At 46.8% G+C, this 27,879-nt stretch overlaps 4 protein-coding genes across 4 annotated transcripts; 1 reads left to right on the top strand and 3 right to left on the bottom strand.

The window, feature by feature from the left end:
* Positions 1 to 432: 432 nt before the first annotated feature.
* LOC121588268 (toll-like receptor 7) lies at positions 433 to 5,673 on the bottom strand. Its single transcript, XM_041906002.1, has 2 exons — positions 4,756 to 5,673; positions 433 to 2,663 (listed from the first exon to the last, which is right to left on the bottom strand). Exons 1-2 carry the CDS (start codon positions 4,770 to 4,772, stop codon positions 938 to 940), a joined length of 1,743 nt encoding a protein of 580 aa, XP_041761936.1. The 5' UTR covers positions 4,773 to 5,673; the 3' UTR covers positions 433 to 937.
* A 1,525-nt stretch (positions 5,674 to 7,198) lies between these two features.
* Positions 7,199 to 23,841, bottom strand: LOC121589353. Its single transcript, XM_041908194.1, has 4 exons — positions 22,888 to 23,841; positions 8,589 to 9,033; positions 8,344 to 8,519; positions 7,199 to 8,275 (listed from the first exon to the last, which is right to left on the bottom strand). The coding sequence occupies exons 2-4, from the start codon at positions 8,951 to 8,953 to the stop codon at positions 7,650 to 7,652; spliced, it is 1,167 nt and encodes a 388-aa protein (XP_041764128.1). The 5' UTR covers positions 8,954 to 9,033; positions 22,888 to 23,841; the 3' UTR covers positions 7,199 to 7,649.
* A 338-nt stretch (positions 23,842 to 24,179) lies between these two features.
* On the bottom strand, positions 24,180 to 25,878 carry LOC121589354 (isopentenyl-diphosphate Delta-isomerase 1). Its single transcript, XM_041908195.1, has 3 exons — positions 25,229 to 25,878; positions 24,802 to 24,948; positions 24,180 to 24,731 (listed from the first exon to the last, which is right to left on the bottom strand). The coding sequence occupies exons 1-3, from the start codon at positions 25,502 to 25,504 to the stop codon at positions 24,423 to 24,425; spliced, it is 732 nt and encodes a 243-aa protein (XP_041764129.1). The 5' UTR covers positions 25,505 to 25,878; the 3' UTR covers positions 24,180 to 24,422.
* A 304-nt stretch (positions 25,879 to 26,182) lies between these two features.
* Positions 26,183 to 27,865, top strand: LOC121589355 (AP-2 complex subunit sigma). Its single transcript, XM_041908197.1, has 2 exons — positions 26,183 to 26,415; positions 26,588 to 27,865. The coding sequence occupies exons 1-2, from the start codon at positions 26,413 to 26,415 to the stop codon at positions 27,011 to 27,013; spliced, it is 429 nt and encodes a 142-aa protein (XP_041764131.1). The 5' UTR covers positions 26,183 to 26,412; the 3' UTR covers positions 27,014 to 27,865.
* Positions 27,866 to 27,879: the final 14 nt, after the last annotated feature.

The raw sequence follows: 27,879 nt of genomic DNA, 5'->3' as shown, positions 1-27,879 counted from the left end.
AGAGCAAATGATCGTGTTCGTCCCTATTCTCCTCCCACATCTCACAATTCACGCTCTCCTCTCTTATGACATTCCTGTGGCACGGTCTCCCCACTTAAGATTCGAATATTTGGACCGTGTGCAAAGTCAACCAAACTGTTGTGCAAAGTAAGGTTTGGGATTTCTCTTGCCACCGTCTTTTTTTTGCTATACTATCACCATACTGGTAGGCGCTTGGTTGGTGGACTCTTCGTTATCGATCACACTATGTATCTGATGCGTGTGTATCTGTTATGCATATATGATTGGGATGTAGCGATCCATGGGACGATTTGCTTCTCGTAACTTTTCCTTACTTTTATACTGTTATGAAGAGTATGTTTTTCTTGTTCTGTCATCTAAACTGTCACCTGGAAGAACTCAAAATCCAATAAGGAATGAAAAGCTTTCGGGTTCAAATTACAATCTTATAGCTTTATTGGACACGTAAGCAATATCGTTTATTTGGTAACTAGATTCGTTAGAAGCCAACTTAATCCTCGTGGCCAACCTAATACTTTATTATACCTTTTTTTGGTTTTGTTTAGTGTTTAAAATTCCAATATGGCCTGGAATATCCGTCCGTCCGTGTATCATTCCATTGCCAAACAGTGGGGATGAGGCAAATTAGAAATAATGTAGTGCCAAATAGGAAAACGATCGAAGGTCAAAGTTTAAAAATAGAATTGTACGTTACACAATCTGAAAGATGTCTAGTACAGACGGGTTCAGCATCGATCCTCAGATGGAACAATGCTTTCAATCACAATTGGTATAGGCAACGTCTTTTATTTGTTTGCAAATACCTAAAAGGACATAATTCAATCTGATCGATGATCGGTATTTCAAAGTCATAAAAAGATTGTCCCTTTTTTAAAACGGATCGTAAAACCGCACTCTCGGAAATGCTGCCAATGTTCTAAGCCGTCGAGTTATCGCGTATTACGTCGTTAACCGTAACGCCGTTGCTGAACTCGTTCGCGCGCTTGTTGTACGTCACCACCTTCACCGTGCGATCGTGCTGCCACTTGCGCACCAACCGCCAGCCACCGTACACCACGGCCACGAACAGCACGGCCGCAAAGATGGCCACCAGGAACGCTAGCATGCCGAGCAATCGGTCCACATCCCGCTCCAGATCGTGCAGCTGGCCGTCGAGCCGCTGCTGGTGCAGCGCCGTCTCATTGCCCTGCCCCCGGATCGTGGAGAAGAGCGCGTACATGAAGTAGATCGTGTTGCGGCCGAGATTGCGCAGCACGGTCATGTCCCGCTTGATGTGGTTCATCGTGTACTGCGGCTCGAACGCATCCGTAACGTAGGAATCGGTCACGTGCGTACCGTTGATGTAGCAATCGCGCGGATCGCTCGTCGAACGGATGTGCGTGCGGTTAAGGTACGCATTCAGCTGATCGTAGTAGGTGCAGTTCCAGCGGTTGAACGACAGCGACACCAACTCGAGAAACGGAAACTCATGCCCCAACCGCTCGTAGCTGATCAGCTCGCGCAGATAGTTGAAGTTAAGACTGAGATACTGAAGCGAGCGCATCCGCGACAGATCGCTCACGTTCAGCCGCACAAAGTTGTTCTGCGACAGGTCGAGATTGAGGATCGAGTCCGACGCCAGCAGGCCACCGATGTTGTGCTCGCTTAGGCTGCAGTTCTGCAGCCGCAGCGTCACCAAGCTGGGAATGTTACGTATCGAGTACTTAAGGTTGTAGTCGAACTTGGACACATTGTTCGAGGAAAGGTCCAGATACTCGAGCTGGTTCATCTCGTGCAGCCCGACGATGTTGTCCAGGTTGTTGTGCGACAGGTCGATGTGTTCGGCCCGGTTAAACTTGAACAGATCCGCATCGTAGATGTTGTTGTGCTGGATCTGAAGCGCGCGCACATTGAACGATTTGTTGACCGTGAGCGTTTCGATGTGATTGTTGTCGATCTTCAGCAGGGCGATCTCCTTCGTCTCGATGTACGGCATCCGGCGGAAGTTGTTGTCGGACAGATCGAGCTCGTAGATCTCGTCCACCATTGTGATCGGATCGAACAGGATCGGGGGCAGAAAGGCGAGCTGATTGTGATCGAGCAGCACCGACGAGAGGTGATCGTTGAAGTGAAATTGGTTGGGTGCGAGCGTTACTAGACAGTTTTCCCGCAGGCTCAACGACTCGAGCGCGTACAGCCGATCGAACGCTTGCCGTTCGAGGGTGTGAATCAGATTGAAGGAAAGGTCCAGCTCGACCAGCCGTATCAGTGAACCGAACGTAAGGTTGCTGATCGTCTGCAGCCGGTTGTTGGACAGGTTAAGCGTTTCCAGCGAGTAGAACTTCAGGAAGGTCAGCTCGTTCAGCTCCTCCAGATTGTTGAACGCCAGGTTTAGCTCGAATATCTCGTACCCATCGCCGACGATGCTGCTCAGATGCCAGTGCACCTCCTTGAAGCCCTGCCGGGACAGATCGACCTCCGTTTCATTTTGCCGAAGATTTAGCGTATCCTCCGTTAGGAAACCGTCCCAGTTCGGCGAATGGCGGTACTCTTCCATAAGCGTTCGATGACGATCACGCTTCATACTGACACACTCGTCGCCGCGTGATGGGGCGACCGACAGCAACGAAACAATCCCCGCACAGAGGTACGCTATTGTGCATCTGAAAAGAGAGTAGAGCTGTGGTTAAAAACAGGAAAGCGATGATTACACTAAACAAAAAAACGGTAACAATGAAGGGAGAAAAGTTTGCACGAATGTTGACAACCAAACCCATACCTGCAACAAGGTAATGGGAGCTGCAAAACTGTTTGAATGATAAACCATTTTACTCATCGCGCGCGACCTGCATCGTAGCGGACGATATCGGAGCTGCAGCACAGAACGTGACTGCCCAACAACTACCGGGATGATTGTTTGTTCGGTTGATGTTGTTTTTTTTTTGTAGCAGCACATCGAAACTCCTCTTTTGTGATAGAATGTGCAAACACAGCGGTGTGGCAATTAATTAATGCATTGATTTGAAAAGGTTCCATTGGAATCCGTGTAGTCGTGCTGTTCTTCATGACGTTTATGAACGATCGATCATCACGTAATAATTACACATTTAGTGTAAACCAATAGTGTGCCCATGACTGCTTGTCTAGCTAGCAGCACAGCGAATCGACAGCACACCGTTTGTGGTTGCTCTAGGACTTTCCATAATAGCCGTAACAACAACAACAGCCGTAAACTTTGAAGGCTCTTCTGATGTTACATTCTAAGGTACAGCACAACAGGAGGTGGATGTGGTACGTGCGCGTGGGATGCGCTGAGATGAATCTGAACGTATGCTACATGCATGTACGTAGAGTTGTTGATAAAATGACGCTATCAACAGCACGTATCACGTTTCCGGTAAACAATTTAATTTAATCGATTAATCATACCATCAATTCATCAAAAGCCGTCCATTAGGAGTCATTCAAAACACTTCAAATCGACCGATCTGCAAACGTAATTAATTGCAATGGCGCAAAAATTGGAAAGATTTCATCGGCGGGCAAACATTAAGCGACGAACCCGATTGCCTATAGCAAATCGAACGATTTCCCTTCAGCTGTCATTTTGTTGAACAAAAACAAAAAAAGAGGTGAATTTTTGGCCGTCTTCATTCTGCGATTACATGCGGATAGTGTGTGTGTGTCATAATCATTCAATTTTTCGTTCGAACGTCCCCCTTTAGCGGGTCCGGTGTGAATCTGCCATCCGTTTTATCAGTGCACACGGAGTGTGGAGAATAAAATTACAGTCAATTAAATTCACTGGACAAGTCGTGCATGCTAATGATATTATAACACGGCGTGCCGGTATGGCGTGCTTGTAACGTACGTCATCCGTGTGCGTGTGTGTGTGTGTGCTACTCCCGGGTCTTCCGGGCGCACTCGACCTTGATTAGTACGAGCCTCCTCCTCCATTGGGGCATCGGGATGGTGATGAGAGCACAAATTCTAATGATGCGCCAATGTTTGTTTTCGTTTTCACGTGGTTGTACTCTTTCCGGTTTTTAGTCGCGATGTGATCGAAATACGGCGCGGCAGAAAGTCACCGAGAGAGTTACACAAAAGCGCGATGTGCGTACTGGATGCCGGTCCATCATCGGTACACCGTAAATGATAGTTTAGGCAAGGAAGAGTAAGCAAGTTGCGATAAAGCGAACCATTGCTTCGCTGCTTATGGTATGGCGAAGAACACAAAGCGCGATACTGTGCTTCTCGGTTGCGGTATATCGTTCGTACGTGAGCCAGATGTTTACAGAAGCTCCGGTTGTCTGGCAGCAGCGATAAAGCAGTCTCTGTAAGGGCACAATTGCATGCATGGATTACACATTGCTTGTGGGTATAAAGACAATCTTGCAAATCCCTTTTAGCACGCCTCTCTAGGTGTTCTAGTGAATTCTCGATAAAATAAAATCCACAACAATGCTGCTGTAAGGGTGGGTTTTGAAGCGTGAAGTAACATTTATTAAACTCAAACAACCATCTGACCGTACCCTTGATCGCGCTGTCCTCATCGGCACAAATAAACACCAACCTGCAGCTGATTCCTTTTTGCGTTCCTTTCGTTTCGTGTTTGTTTGTTAGTTTGTATGCGTTGTTTGTTTGTTTGCCCTTTTGAAGCTGCCCAAGGCCATCATTTGAAAAGCCATTAATTATTTAAATATTTTAAATCAGTATCCCCATTAAACGTTGTTTACCCATCGACATCAATCTTACCTTACTGTAAACTGCATGTTTGTTCCTTTTCCCGCGTTATGGGCTGTGCACCGCTAGACGAAAAGTGTCAACCACTATTAAGGATGACCGAACAGCTTTCTCTTCTGCTGCGCCCCAAACTGCACACGTGCTCGATCGGACCTGGATAGGTAGTTGATACCCGAAAGCTATTTCCTGTTCGTCGCTTGCTATAATAACTTAATGCGAAGTCGTTGTGTGCAACCAAACGAATTCACCACTTGGCTGGCCAATTAATAACAATCATTTCTCAGTCACCTTTAACAAAACTTACTGCTGGAAAGCATTTAACACACACACACACACACACACACGCACGCACACACACGCAGCACTTGTAAAGTGAGAGTCACGAAGGGAAACAGTGCAGTAGGCTGATCACTAATTAATGCGAGAGCACCTATAATCGATTGTTGGCGTTGAGCTAGAGACTAGTCGCTGTTAAAATCGCTTGCGGATCGTGCTGTAGAACATGAGCCTGTGAGAATAAACGGGTCAAAAACTGCCGCTGCGTGTCTATTGCACTTCTATTGCACATAAAAATCGATAAGCATCTCTCCAGCTTTGCACAGACAATCGCGCTGAGATGCTTCGAATCACTTCAGAATCACTTTATAGCACGCGCGCACACTCACACATACACTTTTGCTCGATAAGATGCTCGTTTGCAAATGCATGTGCATCTCCGTCCCGTCAAACACCGAGCAAAGATGGGTTTGTCTAAACTCCCCACCGTCGTCTGCTCTGGTCTTGTCAGCCGCACCGTGTGTGCGGTGCGCAGTGGGCAACGGTTGAACGCGTACTGATCGTACCGGATCGATCGCACGGGGGGATGTTATAATAGAACATTGAAAGCAGACGGGAAACGTACCGACCGTGCACACGCTGCGCGAACCCCGCTCGAATGCGCGAATGTGTGTCGTTGTTGGGGACCGTTTCGGTCGGTGTGCTGCTGATGATAGACGGTATCGTAAACACACACGGCCGTGCTGCATGCGTATGGGTTAGGGAGGGTTGATAGAATCACGTATACACTAATGCGTTTTGTTGTAGTACATTGGAGCCGGTGGGATTTACGTGTGCTTCATCACTCAGGAATTGGAGTGTGTGGCTGCAGGAAGTGTTTAGTAGAGTTAGTTTTGAAGAAGATATCAAGTGGTTACAGAAAGAAATGGGCTCGGACTGTGGTACTATTTGAACTCAAATTGCAGTAATGTTATTGGCTGCTCCGAAGGGTTCACGTTACGTTATAGAGAACAAGGAAATTATGGAGTTTCCCTATTTTTTTTTTGAGACTTTGAGCTTTATATGCATCTTTATCTTCTCTATAAGGGTTGACGCTGGTATACGAAGTGCAGAGCTAATGCATCAAACATCGAACCAAGCGTACATGAACGTACGTGATGCGATGAGCTTTTTGCCGATGGCCCGCAATGGCACGCGATATTGATAAACCGCCGAGTGTGGAGGATTCACAACTCGTATTTAAACCACCACAACAGCGTTGCGCGTGTCTTTTATATGTTAGAGGTAGGTGGAGCTCTTCCTTTTCATTTTTTGTTTGCGCTTTAAATGCTTTAACCTTTGCTTGTTTGTTTTTCATCATACAACAATGCAAAGTTAGTAAATATTGTTTTTTTTTTTGCTTCAAGTTGTTAATGTTTTGACTGCACTAATTAGTTGTTTCAAGTTGTTTCCAAAAAATGGCTCCATTATCTGTCAGTGCGCATGTGTGCATGTGTAAAACTGAAATGTATATTATGTGATTAAAATGTAATTAAGCGAGATTTAATGTTGATTTTGATCAGATAAAACATTTGTAGATTTTGTGTGTAATTGTGGCACGGTTTTTGTGCGCTCGCTGAAAACGTGTCAGTCTTTGCAGCATGGTTGGGAGGGATTGGATTTCTTTTATTTTTGGTATTTCTGTTGTATATTTCTCTACCAATGGAATGCATGAACGTTGCAGCAGAATTCTGTATGAGCGTCCAGTATTGATTGTAACAGTGAAAATAAATATAGATTCTTTGTGTTATGTATAGCTCTATTGTTAAAACAATAATAGTTATAAATAACCAGTTTAAATATAAACCAGTTTAATAAAATTTAGCTGTAAACAACACAAACGACTTAATTAGTAACCCTCACGTTACCTTTAATACGTTACCTTACCGTTACAATGTTAACGATCGCGTTAGGCTGCGCTCTGGCACCAATCGAACACGACATCCGACTCGAACAAACCCATATAATTATATGGAGGTGCACTGTCAGACACAAACAAACAAACAAGACAAACATGTCAAATCCCATACATTTTCCATGTTCGATGTCGTGTTCGATTGGTGCTAGAGCGCCGCCTTAAACAGAGTGAAGCACGCATTGCATACCTTTAGGCGTTTATGGAATAAGATGTTCGCTAGCGTTATTTTTGAATTGTCATTTTATTTACGTTATTTTCTATTACTACGTTTTCGCTTTTCGTACATTTCTTTTCAACACGCTGTTGTGCATTTTACGTAAATCGTTTGAAAGTTACATCAAAACTATTCCTCCCTAAACGTAATACCAATGCTACCGTTCCGAGCGGGGACGGGAAGCTTTTTATAATCGCATTTTGGCAATCGCTTTGCCGACACTAACGCAGTTTGCAAAATAAAATCGTGTAGGAAACGAAAACACAAACACTCAAATTACGCTACTTTGTTTTCGCATTCGCATTAACCAGTGCGACACAGCCAGTCTGGCTGCCTTCGGGGACGCATGTGGTGAAGATGGTGGGTACGCATTGTGGTACAAATAAATAAAACTTATAACATGCTCCGGTGCGAGCCACACTTGCGGGTCGCGGTCACTTGCACTCCTACCCAGTTTCCTCAGTCCATCCCGCTCGGTTGCCGGCTGACCGTGATATCCAGTGGCGACTGGCGCTTGGTACTACCGGACAGTACGCTCGACTCTTGCGCATCGATGTCGCGGATTTGGTTGGAGATACGTTTCGTGCGTGGCGGTGGTACCGGTGCGTTCGCTTCCACATCGCCGTGATGGGTCACGCCAGCACCGCCCACGTTCGCGATCGGTTCCGTTCCGTGCGCACCCTTGTGCGTCTTTTCCCGGTTCCAGCGCATCAGCGCCTTTATCCGCCCCCCATGATAGTGATAAATATAAAGTGCAGCAAATCCACATAGGACCAGAAAAAGCGATATAATCGCCACCAGTGGGCCCATATACTTGACGCCCTTCGGTGGTTCCTCCTCGATCGGTTGCTCGCCCTCGGCCGGTTCCGTGCTGGAGTCGGGAGCCCGGGTCGGTGTCGGCTTCTGGCTTGGCCGCAGCGGAGTACGATTGTCCTGGCCGTCCTTCTCGCTGACCGATACGTCCGCACAGGCACGGAACTCTTCCTGGGGACCACAGCCGACCGCTCCGTTTCCGTCCGGACAGATGCCCCAGTTGTTGCCGGCGACGTACTTCCACTGCACCACGCAGTTGTTGCAGTTTAGATCTGGTGGAAAGACGGAAATCGTTAAAAAGGAAGCGCATTGTGAACGTGGACAGACAAAAGCCACATACCTGCGGGAAGTTCTGCCTTCATGTCGTAGATCCGGCTACCGTTGCGGGGGTAGAATCGCGTCTTCAGATCGTTCGGATGCGGAATGCTCGGTGTACCGCTGACGATCCGCATCAGATGCTTGTCCAGACAGTCTTGCTTGGCCTGCACATTGTCACAGATGCGGAACTCGAAGTACCTGGCAATAGAAGGAACGAACTTTAGTGAGTGACTCACACGACCACTAACATTAGGCAATACCACTTACCCCATGTGGCTGGCAGTGAGCTCGACGCGTAGCGTGATGGTGGTGCCGGGTTTGTATCGTCGCACTATCACACCCTGACCCCATTTGCCCCCGAACTCGTGCGGACGCGGCAGCGGTGCATCGAACGGATCGCCACACTCCCCACACTTGCCCTCGTTCCTTTGCCACTGCCGGTTAAATCCGCCACAGTACAGCTCGTGGTCGTTGTAGTTGGGCGGGGTGGAAAATCCGTACCGCCAGGCCGAGGCACGGCTTGGTGGCTCTATCAGGCGGCCATGTCCGGCGGTGGGGTCGATGTTTGCCGCCAGCAGAAGACACAAAGGCACAAACAGCACACTTAAGGACACTTTTCGTCGATTGATCATGGTGCTGTGCTGTTGTTATTTGGAGTTGCTTCGTTTCACGTGAATTGGAATCTCGCTAAGCGCTGCAGACTGTCCGAGGCCTGCATGAAGGAACAAAAGCACAATATTACACTCCTTGAAATACTAGCACTTTTTAAGTAATAATGGAACTACAACAAACAGTTGGACCTGGTCCGACCAGGCTCCTCCAAGCGTTTGCTCCAAGCGTCACTGTCACTACCCCGAACCGACACCGATGAACCGTCGATCGCAAATGAAGTCCCAAAAAGTGGTCCACCCCAATGTAAGGAAGGGTCCGCGCTTCAAACCCCGCCAAACCTCAAGCCACACCCCCCCCCCCCCTTCCCTACTCCAACCTAAGCCGGAAAAAAGGGAGTGAGCAGGTATGGCCGTGCACAATTTGATAATAGCTCGCACAAACCAATCCGTCCATCGCCGTTCCGATACGGTTCCTCCGCCACAAAAAGCGCATCTTCCGCGTGCTTGCGGCACATACCGCCTGTGCACTCAGGGCACGGCGCCGAAGCATAAACGCTGCTGGTGTACGCACGCCGTACACGCGGAGGGGGGGCGGAATGAAGCGGAAAGAAGCGCATACAGCATAAACATGCTCGCACCCGCCCATAGGAGGTGTACGCGCGCGCTCGCTCTGGGTGGGTGTTGGTTGCAGGGTGTAGAAAAACAAAATAAAAAAACGCACCACACCAAACACAGAACAATGGGTATGTGTGTGGCAGGGCAGCGTCAAATACCTTCGCGGGCAACACTTGCGATTTTTGCACGATTTTTGCATGGAAGGAAGTCGGCAGCGTTTTACGATGTGTAAAATACTGCACTACTACTGGCGCTACTACTACTGCTACTACTACTACTGCTTTCGATCACTTCCTTCCTGATAATGGGGTGCCCACTACTACCGGTATTTTACAGCGTGCGGATATCGGGTATGACGCGTCCGCGGTCAGTTTGTAGTGCGTGTTTGCTTACGTATCTCAAACATGTGTTTGCACTAAATCTTGTAGTGTATGACAGCTGCACCGGTTCACAGGTATCTCTCTCTCTCTCCCTTGTGTCCGGTTACATCGTACGCAATCTTGAGTTTTTCACATAGCCAAGCCAAACGGTTAATGCTTTCACTTTAATGCCTTCACTTGTCTTTGCTGCTCAACTCTCCACGTTACGCAAAAAACTGATAAGAATGGAAGATTTCACGTATGAGATACCATTCCCCATCTTACACCGGCGAGACGGCGTGCTTAATGTGTAGGCTTGATTGCGGATCACATACGGTTACGGTTACAAGATCCTCAACCGCGGGTTTATCGGTTGCGGATACTCGTGCGACAATTGTGCGACAACAATGGGGCACGCTGGGAGGATTATTGGGCTGTGACGAGCTTACAGCGGTGGCTTACATGTTACGGCAAGCGGTGGTTTACATAAACTGCGAAATCATTTTGTGTCACCGATGCGCTTTTTAATTGTGTTATGTGATACTAAAATTAGAATGTGTGATGTGATACTAAGCGAGCATTGTTCGGAGAGGAGAGAGAATATGGGTGAGAGATCAATTTTAAACGATTACAGTATTTATACTATTAAAATAGTTTGTAGAATGTTAAAATTCAAAAATAAATAAACTTTAACTGTCACCAGAACTTAAGTTTACGTGTTGATGGCATAGTACAGCACTCTGAGTTGTTTTGTTTCGTCAATTACCCACTAGAGGGGGCCACTTTATGGCGCTGCTGTTCTCGCCGGCCCGTAGATTGTACTACACAACACCAATTCGGTTCGGTTCGTTCCCACCGTGACTAGCCGAAAATAAAGATAATTACACCCGTGCCCAAACCCCGTGTGTACGGGCAGCCGAAAAAAAAAGAAAATTCATATTTAACCGCCACCCTGGCCATACCAAAAGCCCTCACTGTTACATTTGAATGTGTTGGAGCTGTAGCTCTATGCTATACACACGCGGTTGCAGATATCGACTACTGCCCCTTGCTCTGTGCCCTCCCGACACTGCCTATTCGCTCTGACCCCTTTCCCACGAGTGCAACCCTTTCGATGCGGCACAGGCCCCGTAAGTTCTGACCGCCAACGCTTGGTACACACAGCAGCGTTACTTTTAAGGTCCAGCCCCACGACTCACCTATAAATTGCAACGTGCTACATTCGGTGTGGTGTGCCGGCGAACAGAATCACCACAAGCTGACATTGAAAAATAGTGTCCAACTGACCGTTACCAGCAGCGCTGAGGTGAGCTCAGAGTGGGAGGAAGTGAAGACTGGTGAGATGTATGCAAAAAAGATGTCTACTGTCCGTTGACAAATAGCTGTTTCCGATCAGCATACATTTAGCGGGCATTGTTCTCTGGGCTGCGGGTGTAGCTGTGTGCGCGTTTGTTAGGCTGCAGTAAAGCACCCGGTGAAGGTGCTTAGTGCTGGGCAAGAATATGCGTAACTGGTGGCAAACCAACTATAAGCTATATACACAGCAGGAGTGCGTGATCAGAACTGTCAAGCTCTCGTCACTGGAATACAGCAGCAAACTGACAGCTCCGTTGTGATGTGAAAGAACGAAACGAAACCCTCTGAATGATGATGATTAGAGTCAGCGAATTCGTGAGCCTCGGTCGGATTATAATTAGAGCGAGAGCGAGCAAAGCGGAGGACAACAGATTTAAATTACAGTACCGAACGGGAACGGATCATGCAGATGCATCTTGATTTAATGCCGCTGGATCGTGATGGGAGCTTTGTGCAATGGTTAGCCTGCAATGACCTGAGCGGGGACTTAGTTTTGACACATTTGGCACCACCAGAAGTAGCACAGTTCGTGAGTGTGGCTTCAGTTTGTTTGTTGTTTAATGTTATGCTTAGTAATTTTGCTGTCAAACAAAAATCCCAAGAAAGCTGAAATCCGACCACCAGCAACGATCATTTGAAGGTCGTGTCTAACGCTAACCGCATGATTGATAAACAACTACAATCAAACTACAAAAACACACAATGCATCTTAAAGCGAGCCTAAACGAATCGAAATGATGGAAGAGTTAGTCGTCTCTATTTTGCGTTCATTTTCTTTTGCCTTCATTACGATAAAACGAAGCTAATTCAATTGACGACCGTTAAAGTAGATTGTTTGGGCAAGAAACCGCGAACCGTATGATCGATGATCATGCATGGGTGATTAACGGTAGTGTACGGTGGGGTGGCACGTTTGGGCGCCGGCGGCAAGCCACAATAAAATGCATTTTATTTCGTGTTTGGGTAGGCACAATTTTCATGGATATCTGAGCCGGAAAAAAGGGATGAAAAATTACGAATATAAAGGTAAAGACAATCGACCGGTGGTTTGCAGCGGTAAAGTACGCGTTCACTTGGTTATTGATTGAGTTTCGTACACACAACAAAAAAAAAAAAACTTAATCATCTTTTACTTAGCGAGTGTACGGTATTGTGCCGTGAAATGGGATCGTTTCACTTTTACGTGTCAATGAAGCCATCGGCGATCGTAAAAATTAGCTCCTCAGCTTGCCCCCGAAGGAGGGAAGTGTTTCGCGAGAGCTTTAAACTTGAAACGAGAGCTAGTGTGTGGTGGAGTGTGCTTTCCATGCGCAGTTTGAATGATAATTCAGTGCCCATCGTTGTGCGCGAGGAAAATTTGTGGCAAAAAGGTGCTTCAATGGAAAGGCCAATGGAAAGGCTCGTACCAGAGGCGATACGATATCTCTCTCGCCCGTACGAAAGTCGATCAACATCAACGTCAGATAGGCGCGCAGTAGCTTCTGGGTGAAGCAACCGCGCTTGATGTCGATAAGCACCATTAACTTGTTGGATACAAACTGAGCTACAGACTTGTTACAGCAACCGTTTGGCTTGTGGTTGGCGCGATGAGGAAGAGCAGATCGGGCTGGATGATAGTGCAGATTAAATGATGATCTGTCTGTCGAAAATTAGGCTTCAAATTGCTCAATTATCCATTCGCTCATTGAAAATCTTAATGCAATCAACTACATTTTTATCATAGCAACAATTTGAGCTCAGATATTATTAAACGCGCACTACACAGCTTATAATTTTGCCTATTTGTATCGCCCGGCACGCGTTCGATGGGTTGCCAGCAGTTCCACCCGCAACTCTTGCGTAATGGGTGTACTTTTTAGCGATTAAAACCATCAAAACCTAACTCCGGTGGACATCAAATGGATAAACGAGGACACTCCGGCACGACGTGTGGAATGTGTAATGCCCCGGCTGTAATGCTGCGTGCTTCGTGGATGAGCAGGTCGGGTGAAACACAAACGCCTACCACGAATGTGCTCGCCCCGTTGCCATTGTTGATTGATTGATGGCAATGTTGGGCACATGGACTGCATTCGTCGGCTGGCCAGTCGAACAATACACGCATTGCGTAAAACCTTCAATTTTGGTTGTATGCCCGCACTCAGCTGCCTATGCTGTGTGTTTTATGTTGATGAATTATTTTCTTCACCTATTGACCATCAACCAATTGGATTTATCGAGTTGTGTACAGCTTGCTTCAATCCTTCCGATTCGGTGTGCTGCCATCTCGACACCTGTACAGCAAGTCAACTTATTTCCTGCACACACTTCGAGAACTGCTTCGTGTTGTTACTTTAAAGCTCAAGTGCTGTAGATCACTGTTGCTCAGTTCCGCTGGTATAAGTGAATGGAGATCTTGGTACAGTTCAACCGCTCTGGTCTCTCTCTCTCTCTCTGGACACTTCCACTCCAGTTCGTCACTTACTCAACAGCGGGCTCCGTAAAAGGTGTGGTCCACCTATACGCTACGGGGTTCATGCCGTACGAGCGATTGAAACTGTTTCGTGTAAGCTTTTTTTTTGTATGCAGTTTTTTGTAAGTTTCTGGTGACCTTAAGCAATGAGCAGGAGAACAGGCAAGTCGTCTACGGGACTGGTGCCTTTAGTCGCTGCATCATCAAGCCGCATGAAATTCAGCTGAGCCTTGTCATTGAAAAATACTTTCCGGAACGGACTATCAGCGGATGAAGCGAGCGCACAGCATGAACTGTCTGATCTGCTTGGCGAAGGGAATAGCACGCGATGACTAAACCAGGCTTCGGAACGAAGAACGAAGAAAAAAACAACAGAAAACAGTTTAAGAATAGGTTCTGTTTCCGCTCGACTAAGAGTTCTAACCAATCGTCGATGAATCACTTTGGAGCTTGAAAACAAGATCCCTTCTCTTTGGCAGAGGTATCGATCGATTCGGCTTTGATTAATGACCCTTTTTTTGATATTCTAAATCAGTGTTATTGTTTTGTTTTCAGCTGATTAAATATGAAATTTTTGATACGGCAAAGAACGAACTTTTTGTTTTCAGGTTCGTCGCTTGTTGAGTCTTTTGTGTTTTTTACCATTAAGAGTCGTTTGTGCACAGGAGCTTTTTTGTGCTTTAAGCTTTCCGCCATAGAGACAAACCAAGCTGACCAAAGCGGCTTCAGGAAAGACGTGTAAAAAATGTACCACCTCCCAAGGAATACGACCGTGTGCGGGATAATGTCAACCTAATTCTCCGAGCCGCGCGGTTTGCACCACATTAAATACGGCGCGCGGTGCAATTATATCAGCTTCAGCCGTCTTCCGCTATCATTACCGACGCTTTGCAACCGCTGGATAAGTCACCGGCCAGATTGCCGGGTTACCGACGCACACACCCCGAACCTTTCACTGCGTTCATTACCAGCACACCCTCGGTCGATCCGACGACAGCAGACAATGAGCTGCCAGCTTGCTGTTGCTAATGCCTGCTGTCGGATCATTATCGTCAACAGTGATTACGGCTAACGAAGCTTACACTAAGAGATGACGTTATACCAAGCCACTGACTAGGGGGAAAACATAAAAAAATGGTTGCATCTTTCCTTCTGCACCCGATGCCACCTAATAGTCACATTGAACTCTCCAGAGGTACATCAACACCGATCGCAGTAAGAGGGAGAAGGGGATTGCAGGCTGGCAAAACAATTAGACAACTTTCTTCGTCGGCTTGTCATCGCCGGCTCATTTGCACCTCGGCAAGGAGAAGCTCTCGTAAGGGCGCACAGTCGAGCGAGAGAGACAAAAAAACAACGCATCAAGCGATTTGAAACCCATTCCAAGCTCATTGTTCGGTTCGGTTGGGGAGAAAATGGTACAACAATCGCTACGCGTCAGAGAGCGCATCAGTTGCATCGCCTGTTGCATCTGCAGCGCGGGTGAGAAACAATGCCCCGAACGGATGATTTAAGCGAAAGAAAATAGCATCCAAACGTTGTAATGCAGTCTTCTGTAGCAGGCATTCTGCACAGACCTGGCATCCCTGACAAGGAAATGAAGTTGTCGAGCAGCGGAGGGACCGAGCAATGTAGTCAACACCGTCACTGTTGAACCGTGTGGAAAGCGTGTGGTCGGTGAGAAGTTGTTGCGGTTGTTGCGTGCATTCTTCCCCCGCCGAATTCCCATTCCCGGATGCTGCGGTTTTTCTTTCCCTTTCAAGCTTGAGAGGCTTTGTGCGCGGTTTCGCCATGCTGCAATCGGAAGTGGTTTTGTGGCGCATTTCTTGCGTTTGGGTTCAGCGAAGGTTGAAATGAAAACAAAGTGTCAGAAATTAAGCTAATTTATTGAACAGAAAAGCGGAAAGGTTTTTGTGCGTCCTTTAGCCGGATTGATTTTAAATAGTTGGCTGTTGGGTAGAGCGTGGTAATAAGTTTGCAGTTTTTATGTGCAAACAGTTGAGTGTTTGCGTTGGCGATGATGAAACACCCGGTGTAATGCACTTTTCCCATAAGCAAATGGGCATGAACGTGGGCATGCGAATGATTCTGCGTCGGAATAAGGCATCGCACGTGTACAGCACAGTGATTATATCGTTGCATTATTCAACCTTGGCTTTGAAGTCTCTTAAACGATTACTTTATAGAGTAAATGCTTCAATTGTACACTTTTACACCATGTTTGACATAATATTTCTATCAAATTGCTTCAAACGTATCAATAATAAAACATGAAAAGCTGTGTTTCATAAGTCGCTGTCTGCTGGCGCTGGGGGCCAATTCCACCGGGGCGTATCCGGCACTATCAAACCATCTCAGACACAGACACACTTGATAAGCCCAAAAACAAAAACAAAAAACAAGCTAACCGGTTCCCTCTTGCACCTCTTACACAACCTCCCGAACGGTGAGCGGCCCACAGACAGTTCCGTAAACAGTCTTCAGTTTTTGATCCGTTTTTTTTAAACACGAAAGTCCTTTGGCTTCGGTTTCACCTTCATGTCATAAGATTTAATCGACCGCTCACTCTTCTGCCTGCCTCACCCCAGCTCTTTCTGGGCTTTCATTTTTCGGCTCATTTTGGGCTGGTTTCGTGTCGTTTCGAAAGCCTTTCTTGTCACGACCTTGTGTTGTGTGTCGCTTGTTTACTATCCCCGCGAATGATAGCCACGGGGCAGGAAATGTCCATAAAAAAAAGCTGCCCAAACTCAACCCGGGGCGGAGGAAATATCACCATTCACCTACGCCACCGATTATGAAGTCGGTGAGGAAGTGAGGAAGGTATATTAAACAAAACTTAAAGAAAAGCAATTTTATTCACAGTTTTCTTTTGCAAAATTTCAGCAGTTTGTGACAACGAGTGAATTGTACAAAATTATTCACTGGAACCGTGGCTGTATCCTCCATCGGCTTTCGTCAAGTACGGCAGGTGCATATAGTGTGATCGCCATTCAAAACCTGTTTACTATGTGTTGAGTTGCATTATTAATGGTGGGTGCAGATTGACAGCTGCTAAATAATTGCATTAAAAAAAAGGAGTATAAGGAGATCGGCAGCATGATAAATTTCTTTTACCGGAGAAAGTCGAAACAGATTTTGTGAAAAACTTTAGCTTTTATTAAGTTTAAGGTAGTTTATTTTTATTTTTTTGTAAGCAAAGACTAAAAAGGAGTATTTTCTGATTCGTTGGATACTGTTAAAACTAATTTTATTGTTTTATTTTACCATGTGTCGATCGGTTTTCATCCCGCCGCCACAACCGTATAACGTGAGTGAAATTTGAATTCATTACCACATGCTCCTTCACTCCTCTTCGGCATTCTTCTGAGCGGACAGTGTCAATTGACCACGGCCAGCGGACAAACGGATCCCACCGAACGGCCAATCAGCCAGTGTGGGATCGATTTTTCACCTTTCGCTCTATAGCCTTTTCATCCCGCTGCAGCAGCCTGTCCATCACCCACCTGACCTGGGCAGCAGCAGCAATGCCCAAGTGTTCGGGGAGAAAGGCTTTCCCTTTTCAATAGCACTTTCTGCAGCCCGCCGGAGACCCGCCGGTTGTCATTGGCTCAGCCTGTCTGCTGGCGCACTCTTCAAAAGACCAAATTAAGTAAATTTTCGCCAAAACTACAGCCAACGAAGAGGATCATTTCAACAGTGCCCAGAAAGGCGTAGAAAAAAAACTTTACGCAACAGCGCAACGAGCCCATTTAGCTCGCGACGATGAGGAACTCCCATCCGCTCTTTATAACCGAACCAGACTTTCCACGCGGGTTAAGTGTCACTTTGCGCAGACAACAACAACAAAACGGTATCGCTTCAGGTTCGCACGGTGTTGCGGTAAGAAAAATCTTGCCCCTCTTCCCATAAGAGCATACCTGCGTGCATCCGGGGCCGTCCGGGGTTAGAGTACGCGTGCAGGAAAGATTTAAAATTATCTACATCCCATCCGCAACAGCCACAAAGACGACAACCGCCACGGGACGAGCGCATAAGCGTAAGACAATGTCATGTGTTTGTGTATGCTGCGGGTAAGAAACACCGAGTGAGGGGAAGTTCAATGTTTGGAGCTAGATGCCAACCACAACCGTTCCCACCGACAGCGAGGGAGCGGGGCGTTCGTCTTCGGCAATAAAGGTGACGGCGCAAAGTACCGTGTGCGCGCTTTCTCATCACTTTTGATGGTTTAAATGCATCTGGGCAGACTGATGCGTAAGCGCACCGTCACACACAAAGTAAGATTATGTTGAGCGGCCGGCAAGATTGAGTCCCCGCGTGCAACCTCGCTTTGAAGTTAGAAGATAACCTACCAGCACAACCGTAACTGCACGTAATGGGCTTTTGGTTTGGGGTTGTTTTTTTTGGGAGGCTTTGTGGGTGGTGGGTGGTCTCTAAAAGCTTCAGTACGCCCTTCAAGGACACGTGTTTGATGAATGCGGGAGGAAACATGCATAAGCGTTCAATTTCGTGCCACCACCAACCAGCGCCACGAAAAGGTTGCCTTCGTTTGAAGCGACTGGAGTGTTCGCTACTTGCAAGCTGCTTAATAGCCTCCCGTTAAGCTACCATCGCACGAAAACGGTGCACCTAATTCGCTAATTAGCATTCAAGGCTCGGTACCGACTGGCGAGAAGACGAAGAACGGATTCGATCGGTTCCGTACCGCGTGAGTCAAATTTGTACACTAACTAAACCCGCACACATCGCTTCCAACGGATTCTCGATCGCAGGCGCAAGCTAATAAAACTGTTTACTTTTTGGAGGTGGGCCGCGGCCATCGGGAGACTTTACGCATGATTAATCGATGCTGGGTTTCGATGTTGGTTCGTGGTGCGAATTTGAAGTGTTTCCGAGCGGCCGAAGGGGAAGAAGCTTCTATTGCTTTTGATGGAAGGTGCTATTATTGTTTCACAATAAAAGATAGCATCATCGCATGTTATTGTTCGGAGAGTTCTAGTAAGAGATGCTAAAGAGCTGCTAAATCAACCACTAGCACCATGGGAAGCTGACTGTTTAACTTTCCCATCATCGTCTGGGACATTTGCATACACTCTTACTGTTTGGAATCGTAGGAATGGGAGAGATCTTCTCTAGTTCATTCTATGGAAAGTAGCTTTGCAAGCAAAAAGAGGGAACCTGAATAGAATGTTTTTCGCATCATAATTGTGAAGAAACTCAACGTCTGGAAAGAGTATACTCAAGTTAAGGGTATGTGAGACTAGCGATGATTTGAATGAGAATGCTTCGAAAGATAGCAACTGATCTTCTGACTGTCTAAAATCGGACACAACGCATGAGAAAAGAGCAAAAGTTGCGCAAAACAAGAGCACTCCTCGCAGCGCTGTCTGACCTCCCGGTTCACCTAGAGGTACTGGATTGCTGGAGACTTCAAAAATACTGAAACCGAATTACGAAAGCCACGGCGGCACAGCAACCGCCACGATGAAATCAAAATCTACCACAGCAGCAACTGAGCAAAGATGGCAAAATTGCGTGTCAATGGTAGCAAGAAATAGAAAGATCACGATTGATCCATGACACCTAATTATCACGTTACGCCAAACACAGAGGTAGCTCGGATACGCAACTCCGTGAGCTTAGAGAGGCGATGAATATTCATTCGCATGCTGGACCTGGAAAGAACTGGACCAAGTGAAACGTAGTGGAAAGAAAAGTGCTACGAAATGATGAGCCGTGGTAGGAGACAGACTGTTATAATGAGGGTAATTAGAGGTCGATCACATCTGCTTTCCAGCAGCAGCAGCAGCAGCAGCAGCAGCAGCAGCAATCCAGTTCAAACAGTGGAGGATCTTCAAGTTTAGCAACTTTTACGAGTTGAGATGCAAATCCGTAGCCCCATCCGATGGCATACAAATGACTATAACACTTTCTTTATTGAACTTATAGCCCTCGTTCGTGGTACGTAACCTGTCCAGCCAAGGTAATGGACCTAATTTTTGCTACACGAATGATCTGTCCCACTTTCCAGCAAAAGGGCAGCGCGAAATGTGCCACATTGGGGGGAAGGAAAATTCTCGCCCATTGGAAAACGGCACCGTTGCACACCAGCTGCATCCAGCAGTGACCTCCTTTTTGTATGTGTGTGTGTGCCTTTCTCTTGCACTCTTTTGCCTCGCCAGCGTCCAAAGAAAGCAGGAAGTAGTGTGCCTGGGGAGGACTACCTTCCTTCCTGGAGGAGGCACACTACACGCAACATCATCTCGCAACGATCTCGCAGCATGGAAAGTCGAAATGTCACTGGCGGCTAGTGGCGTGTCTGTTTGTGGCCCACTGAGCTACAAACTGGTGTACTGTGTGGGATGTATCGTCATTGCCCTCCGGTTATAGCGGTTGCAAAACAAATACTGTACACATTTCACCAAAGCTAGCTTTCCAGTCGGAAATGGAGCAAACAGTCAGGAGAAACCGACCAGGGTGAGATTTCTTGTTTGTCTTTTCAAATGCGCTGCACCCACACGATCCTAACGGAAGAAGGGCTTATTCAATAGAGATTTGTTTATTGCTTCATTTGTAAAATAAAAAGCATAACATGAAGTGGCCAGTGAAATGTAGCAATGTACACAGTGTCGGTTCGACTTTGCCGGCAACAGCGCAGGAAGAGTTTGATACCTACGCATTAGCGAAAAGATCGCCACGATCGCTGCTTGCGCTAAACGTTCCTTCCTGAAAGGCGCGACACCATGTAAGGCAAGACCAGTCGGCGTTCAATGACCGTAACATTGACCGAGAGGAGAGAAGATGGTTTATTTTGCTTATTTTCTGAGGTATATTTGTGTGTTTAAGATTTCTGCCGAAAAATGAAAGGTGTTCCGGTGGGGCAAATATGCGCCGCTGAAGGGCTTTTCTACCACAAATACAATATTGTGCTTGCTGTTTTGCAGGAATGTATCTGAGTGTTTGCATGCTGCTAATAACAGTTTGCCGGGAGGGAATGAAAGCTTCACAAAACAGCAACTTGACCCATTTACGTGAGGGTTCAATGGTAAAAAAAAAGAAATTAAGTTGAATCCCCTCAATTCTACTGCCGCTCAAATTGCACCACTACGCACACAGCCGCGACACTATCACACGATACAATCTCTCACGTCAGCTTTAATTAAGCCACAGGCACGCACATTTTCAACCTTCACTCAGAATTTCGTGCAAAGGTTACACAAATGATAGGAAAAGAAGAAAATGTTTTAATTAAGAAAAAAAAAACACTCTCTTGGTTGCATTTGTGTCGCAACAGCCGGCCGGAGTTGTTCTGTTTCAGCTCCCTTCTGTAAAACACAATCCCCATGCCTGTCTCGGAGAACTTGTTTCTGCTAGTGGCAAGCAACAAGTTTCTAACAATCACAACCTTTATGTCGCCTTTTTTTTAGCTTCACGTTCTGCCTATCCCACAGTCGCCTATTTTCCTATTGCTTCTCGAGACGGATGGTGAGACGGGCTTAATACGCTATCAACACGCTCCGCTTTTAGTAACCGTTTTGCTTGGCAGCTGCATAAAGCTTTCCGTTCATGTTGCTTTCCTGTACAGAGCAGGCAGGTTGATGGTCGTCGCTCTCGGAGCATTTGTTTCCCCACTCTCCTTCTATTTCCACCGTTTTCTGGCACGACTTGTGCCTGCTGTACGGTAGCTAAGTGGATTCCGGACGTCGTACAATTGGCGATGCTTAAATGTCAGCAGCCTTCTAAGAGCAGATTGGCTCCACAGCGGCGATGGTACATCGGCGGCGGTTGATGCAGTATTGTATTAGGGAGCTAAACCTTCCCAAAAAGAGCCCCTTTACTTTAGCAACCAGCCCGTGTAACCGACTTCCGCTCTGGAGCGTTTTGCTATGTCAATGTGCTGTGCAAAACAGAAACACAGAAAGAAGCTTTTAAAATAAAGGGAAGCTTCATGCAATTGTACCCTTAATATGTAAACCACAAAACCGATTCTCTTTCGTTGGCCTAGCCTTTGCGAATGACTGTCATTCCCGGTTTTTTCGCTACCGTCAATGGAGTTGTGTTCCGAATTTACATTGCAAAAGATGATATCGATTGCAGCGCACGAATACTGTGGTGCAATCCGGAGGGGGGTGGGGGGGGGGGTTAGCATGAAACATGAATAGCAAACAGTGCACCAGACGGCCGTGACGTACTTTTTAAAATGAAGGCACGGCTTTGCAGGGTTTTCCAGGGGTTCTCATAGTTGTGGGACACTTCCGTCACTCTATCCTATTGGAAGTGAACTTTATAAGTAGGAAATTGGACCTTTTTGGACAGGCTCCTTGAAAATTCCAATTGGATTTGTCCAACAACGGTGCTAGAGTCTAATTCCCATGGCATAAAGTTCTTTTCCCTGAAGAAAGAGTCAATAAAGTGTCCCACAACTATGGAAACTCCTGCAAAATCCCTGTAATCCACAAGCCATCTTGGGCTTTGTTTAGTGAAAATGTGTATTAAAGTGCATTTCCATTTTCTGATTTATTTTCTCTGTTGTTTGATCCATTTTTTTTCTCTCTCTTTTTTCTAAAAGAAACACGAAAATGCTATAAAATTATAAAAATTTTAGCTTTCCAGCTCTAAGCTCGGATAGTAATTGATAGAAAGCTTCAAAATGTTTTGACCGACTTTTTGACCGACTGAGACCTGCACGCACACACACACATGAGGCACGCCTGCAACAAAACTGCATTATCCGAGAAGGTGTTAAAAACAAATAACAACACCACACGCCTCGGAATGGATAAGAAAAGTAAAAGTAGCGCGAAACACACAAATCATCCCCATTGAACAGCACCCCAACAGCACGCGCTCACTTTCTATCGTATTGAACCCGCGGTCTTGCTGCTGCTTGCCACCGCGTTTATCGACACCACACAACACAAGAGGCCCCTCTCTTTTCTCCTATGTTTTATGCACCCAAGGCACACAACACACACGATACAACATCGCGGTTTGTTTCTTTTTTTTTTTGCAAAGATCGCCCTCGATCTGTCTCACCTTCTCCTCTTGCAAAACCGGTTGGCAGGAAACAACCCTTCCAGCGGACGTTCACTTTAGCGCACGAAGAACGTGCGGCAAAGAGCGGTTTTCTTATGCTCTCGTTCGTTCGATTCTGAACGTGTGCGTGTTCTACTTACCCCACACTGAAACGGTGCATAGGTCTCTCCTGCTCCCTCCCGCGTTGGCTTTTGTACGTACGTACGTACGGACACCCTAGGTTGACAAAACTTTCCTTTTCGTAGGCTTCGTGTGCCGAAACCGTTGACGTTGCCGTTTGCCGGTCACTTTACTCCCCCGAAACGTCGGCTCTTGCACCACAGTCACTTCACAAAACAGTTGCTGCAGCTTGGTTGAACGAATTTAATCACTTTTGAACCGGTTTGCTGTGTGCTTTTTCAGGTTGACTGGTCTCCCCCCTCCCGTGCCTTCTGGTTCTAGTTTCTTTTTCTCTAGCGGGTCTGATAATTTTCGCTTATTTCCTTCTTCTGTCGTTTTGCTCTATTATCACTAGGCACACTCGGTCGGTTGTTTGCATCACCAAATTTGCGAATCAAATTAACCACCGCAGGCTTTTCACTATCAGTAAACCAAAGCAGCAGCAGCAACACTACCACTTGCGTGGGATTTTTCTTCGATCGCCCACCCAAATGCCCACCACCGAGGCACGAAACTCACATGCGTGACCTGCGCGTCGAGCACGTCTAATTTCACGCGCGTACGCAAACCCGCTATCGCGTATGCCGCTGCCGGTGCGTGGGGTTCGTTGGTCCGTTACGAGCAAACGTTTGTGCGCGACTGAGCAGCGCAGTCGGTCTTCGGGCGTTTCTACCGACGAGTGCAGTGGAAGCGTTTCCTTCAGCATGCGTGTAAGGGGTCGTTACAGAGCGGCAAACGGAACGGATAGCAGAGAAAAGCAGTGAGCCAACCAAGAGACCCCCAGAAGACGAAGCCAAACACGTTTGCTCCCTTGCGAGCCTCCCATCAGTCGGAGTTCGGAGTCGGTTTTCTTCGCCGAAGAGCCTGGCTGGTACGACTTCGGCGTGGTGGGGACGCCACGAACACGATCTTTGTGTTGGGCTTCTCTCGCAGGGTTTTTCGGACGCTGTCGTAAATAGCGGAACAGTTAGGATTATTATTACACTAATGAGTTGCGTTTTTGCTCGCGCTTGCGATAAACAAGTGATTCATATTTTTTTCTACAGAAATTAAGACTCGCTTTAGTGCTATGCTATCGCATTCGCGGCTTTTGCTACGGGCTCATCGGGAAGCTAATGTGGCTTAATGTATTCATTCCCAATCAGTGATAAAAACAGATGTTTAGGATATTATACACATTCCAATTCAATGAGCGGCGGTTGCGTAAGTGAGGCGTTTTAAAAACAGCAGAAAATTCGGATACGATAAATTAACACTCTGTTGGCAATGGTAATTATTTGTAGAAAAATAGATTCTTGTCATATTCCAGTGTCCAGTTAGTAAACTTAATAACAATTCATTTACATGCGTATTGCAACATCTTCTTACCCATCATAAATATTCCCTTCTACCGTTAAACGCTTATCAAAATCATTTAAATATTGCTTCCTCGGCCCCCTTACCGCCTGCTGCTGCCATTGTGCAGTGTCGTACTTACGCGCCTAAATTTTGGTTTCCGATTACCATACCCTGCCAGCTAGAATCGTTCGATCTGCTTGTGGTTTTCGTACTGCTTCAAATTAGGCAAATTGTCCCACCACAGCTGCAGTCGGTGCTGCAAGATCAGCCGGAACCAGGGCGTTAGCGGTGCATCCAGCCGTGCGATGGCATCCGTCAGCCCACTGCGCGGAATGTATCGCACCTCGCTGACCTCGCTGTCGTTTGGCTTCAGGTCGACATCTTTCTGCAGGAACAGAATGTAGTCGATCTCGTGCTCTCCCCACGTCCCATCGCCCCGGTCGGCGTAGTGGATGCGGGTGATGTAGTGGAAGTTTTCCGGCCGTGCCTGTAAGACGCAAATTCCGTTTAAGCAAAGCATTAATTGATACAATTTTAAAGGGCGGCCTTCCCCTTACCTGTGCCATTGGAATGCCAAGCTCGTAGTTCAATCGTCGCTGGGCAGCGCGCCGAATGCCAAGGGCATTCAGCTCCTCCCGCTCTCCCTCGATGTCGTACAGCGGATGGCTGCAGCAAGCGTTCGTGTAGCAGTCGGGAAATGTTATCTTCGTTCCCGTTGTCATGGAAATGTAAAAATCATCGAAAAACGAGCGATCATCATAACCATCGTCGGAAGCGTTTGAATTATTCATGCGTGTGCCAGCAGCCATACCGCGCGTGACGTAAGGAGAAGAAAGGAAACCGGGTTGGCATCCGCGAGAGATCCGCCACCCAACACTAACGGGCACGGTCGGTGTGAAATCGGTAGGAGAAAGTGGCGCGCTATCGTGCGATGGGTCGCGTGCGCCTCTGTGTGTGTGCGTAAGGCCCTATATCACTACGTACCTTTTCGACGGATCTACGTTGCAGCAGCATATCTCCGGCACTGTTGAACAGGAAGACACTGAACGCACGATGCAGACGAATGTTACCGTCGGGATCCACCCGGTGGCAGTCCCGCTTCGAGGCACTTCCGGTGGCTTGATCGTGATCGTTCACCAGGATACACTTCTCCTCCAGCGCCTGTTCCTGCAGCTTGGCAGAGCTGGCCGTGGCCACATTTGAAAAGGAACGGGCGGGAAGAGGTAGTCTCCCGGCAGTCCGCAACCACGAGAACAGCATGTTGAGGGATATTATGGCTTCACGACAACACAACTTACACTACCCTGCAGTACGGTCGAATGTTGAATCAAACTAGCGTGTGAGACGGAGGGAAACCAGCAGAAAGCTCGTAAATTCCACAAATTCCTTCACAGCGAGCTCCGAAATCACGGACTTATTTACGTTGCGGTACGAATTGTTATGACAGTTCTCGAGGTTGAATTTAAATGTCAGCGAGCTGCTGGACTAGCACCGACTGTTAATTCGGTAAAGCTGTTCCAAATGCACTAGGCACGAGTTGTAGATGTTCAAATCTTTTAAAATAAACATTCTACAACGCATTTGCGTATTTTTCTGTGCAAATATCGTATATTTTCGTACACACCGCCACTGTTGTTTTGATCTCGCAAAAGGCCTTTTCGCCAGCAGTCAGTGCAAACGTCATCGAAGGTGTGAGGTTAAGGATCATATACACGAGTGGAAGATTGACGAAAAGTTGGTTATTGTGAACAGTTGTTTTTGATAAAATACATAAGAAATCGCCTTCATTTAGGAAGTATGTTTATGCAATACTACTATTTTGTTTTTATTATTCATAAGAATTCCTAAACCGTAAACTATAATTTGTATGAGTATATTACTAAAAAATGTATTGCACACTGTAGCCGTGAACTAGCATCTTTAGCAAAGTGCTATCGTGGGCTGTCAATATTCACTTGACGTCGTTGAAGCAGCGAAAAAATTGGTAATCAATCTCATCAAATCAAAAGCAAGAGAGTTGCGATACTACTATTCGGTAAATAACTGGAGAAACCCCTCGCAAAGGGTTTCCATCTAACTCTGTGGGTCTTTCCGTTGCATCGATCCACTTGCTAGTCGGACGACGTGCTCTCTTCCCTAAACATTCCTAAACGGCCGAACCATTCACGATGGTAAGTAGCAGCAGCAGTGGCAGTAGCTGACGGATGATTATTCCATCTCATCAGCAAAATACCACCCCCTCCCACCCTGTACCATACCACTTTCCATCTGCACCCACACACGCGCTGCTACGCGCTGGAGCCTACACAGCCGATAACAAACATCCGTTTGGTCCACCCACAGATTCGCTTCATACTGATACAGAACCGTGCGGGCAAGACGCGGCTCGCGAAATGGTACATGAACTTTGACGACGACGAAAAGCAGAAGCTGATCGAGGAGGTGCACGCCGTGGTGACGGTGCGGGACGCCAAGCACACCAACTTTGTCGAGTTCCGGAACTTCAAGATCGTGTACCGCCGGTACGCGGGGCTGTACTTCTGCATCTGCGTCGACGTGAACGACAACAACCTGTGCTACCTGGAGGCGATCCACAACTTTGTCGAGGTGCTGAACGAGTACTTCCACAACGTGTGCGAGCTCGACCTGGTGTTTAACTTCTACAAGGTGTACACGGTCGTGGACGAGATGTTCCTGGCGGGCGAAATACGGGAAACGTCCCAGACGAAGGTCCTCAAACAGCTGCTGACGCTGAACTCGCTAGAGTAAGCCACGCCACACCATTTGTTATTTTTCGCTGCTGTTTTTCCTTCTCCTCCTTTCGCTGGCCCTCGTAGCCGGTAAAACTATTCGCACTTTACTGCCGATACACTTGTGTGTAGAAGACGACGGAAGACGCGCGCGCACAGCATTCCAAAAAGAAAGAGTAGCGCAAGTTGTTTAGTAGAGCTCGCTTGCTCGGGAACGTATTTGAGTTGTTGAACAACAATGTGGTGCAGCAGCAGCAGCAGTAGTAGTAGTAGTAGTGGTAAAGCCATATTTTGGGGATTTCGAAACCGATCCCGGCACACACTCCCATATTAGCTTGACGGAGAGTGTCAGCGTTTATGTTGTATCACGTTTTCGTATCGAACCATTTCGAGCACGTTTACCATTGAAGCTTCTCACCGGACCTGTATGATATGAAAGCGCTAACAACGCATGCTTCCGCATTAATCGGAGACAAGCAGACGAACATTACATTCAAATCACCCCCAATTTGTCCCAACGTTTGCGCTGAAAAAAAGTCATGACGTCGTTTTGGTTTCGATCACTGCACTCTACCCCCTTACACTACGGACGATGCGGCCGTGTTTAGTGTTGGCAAGATATTTCTAGTAACCGTGCAACGAACCACACACACACACACACACCCCGTGCGTGGTGGGTGTTAAATAATTCTGCACGAAGCTCACCAAAACGCGAAAGGTTAAATTAATCGAAACAAACACAAAAGAAAAGAAAACAAAACAATACACTATTAAATATGTAATGAAAGGTAAGGCAAATATTATTATAGTATAATATAAACTATTACGATATATTAACGAAAATGATCTGTATTTGCGTAGTAATCGAATAAACAGAGTAAAGAG

The sequence above is a fragment of the Anopheles merus genome, chromosome 2R, assembly GCF_017562075.2.
Source record: "Anopheles merus strain MAF chromosome 2R, AmerM5.1, whole genome shotgun sequence".
In the NCBI taxonomy this organism is placed as follows: Eukaryota; Metazoa; Arthropoda; class Insecta; order Diptera; family Culicidae; genus Anopheles; species Anopheles merus.
This window is presented reverse-complemented; position numbering and strand designations above follow the sequence as displayed.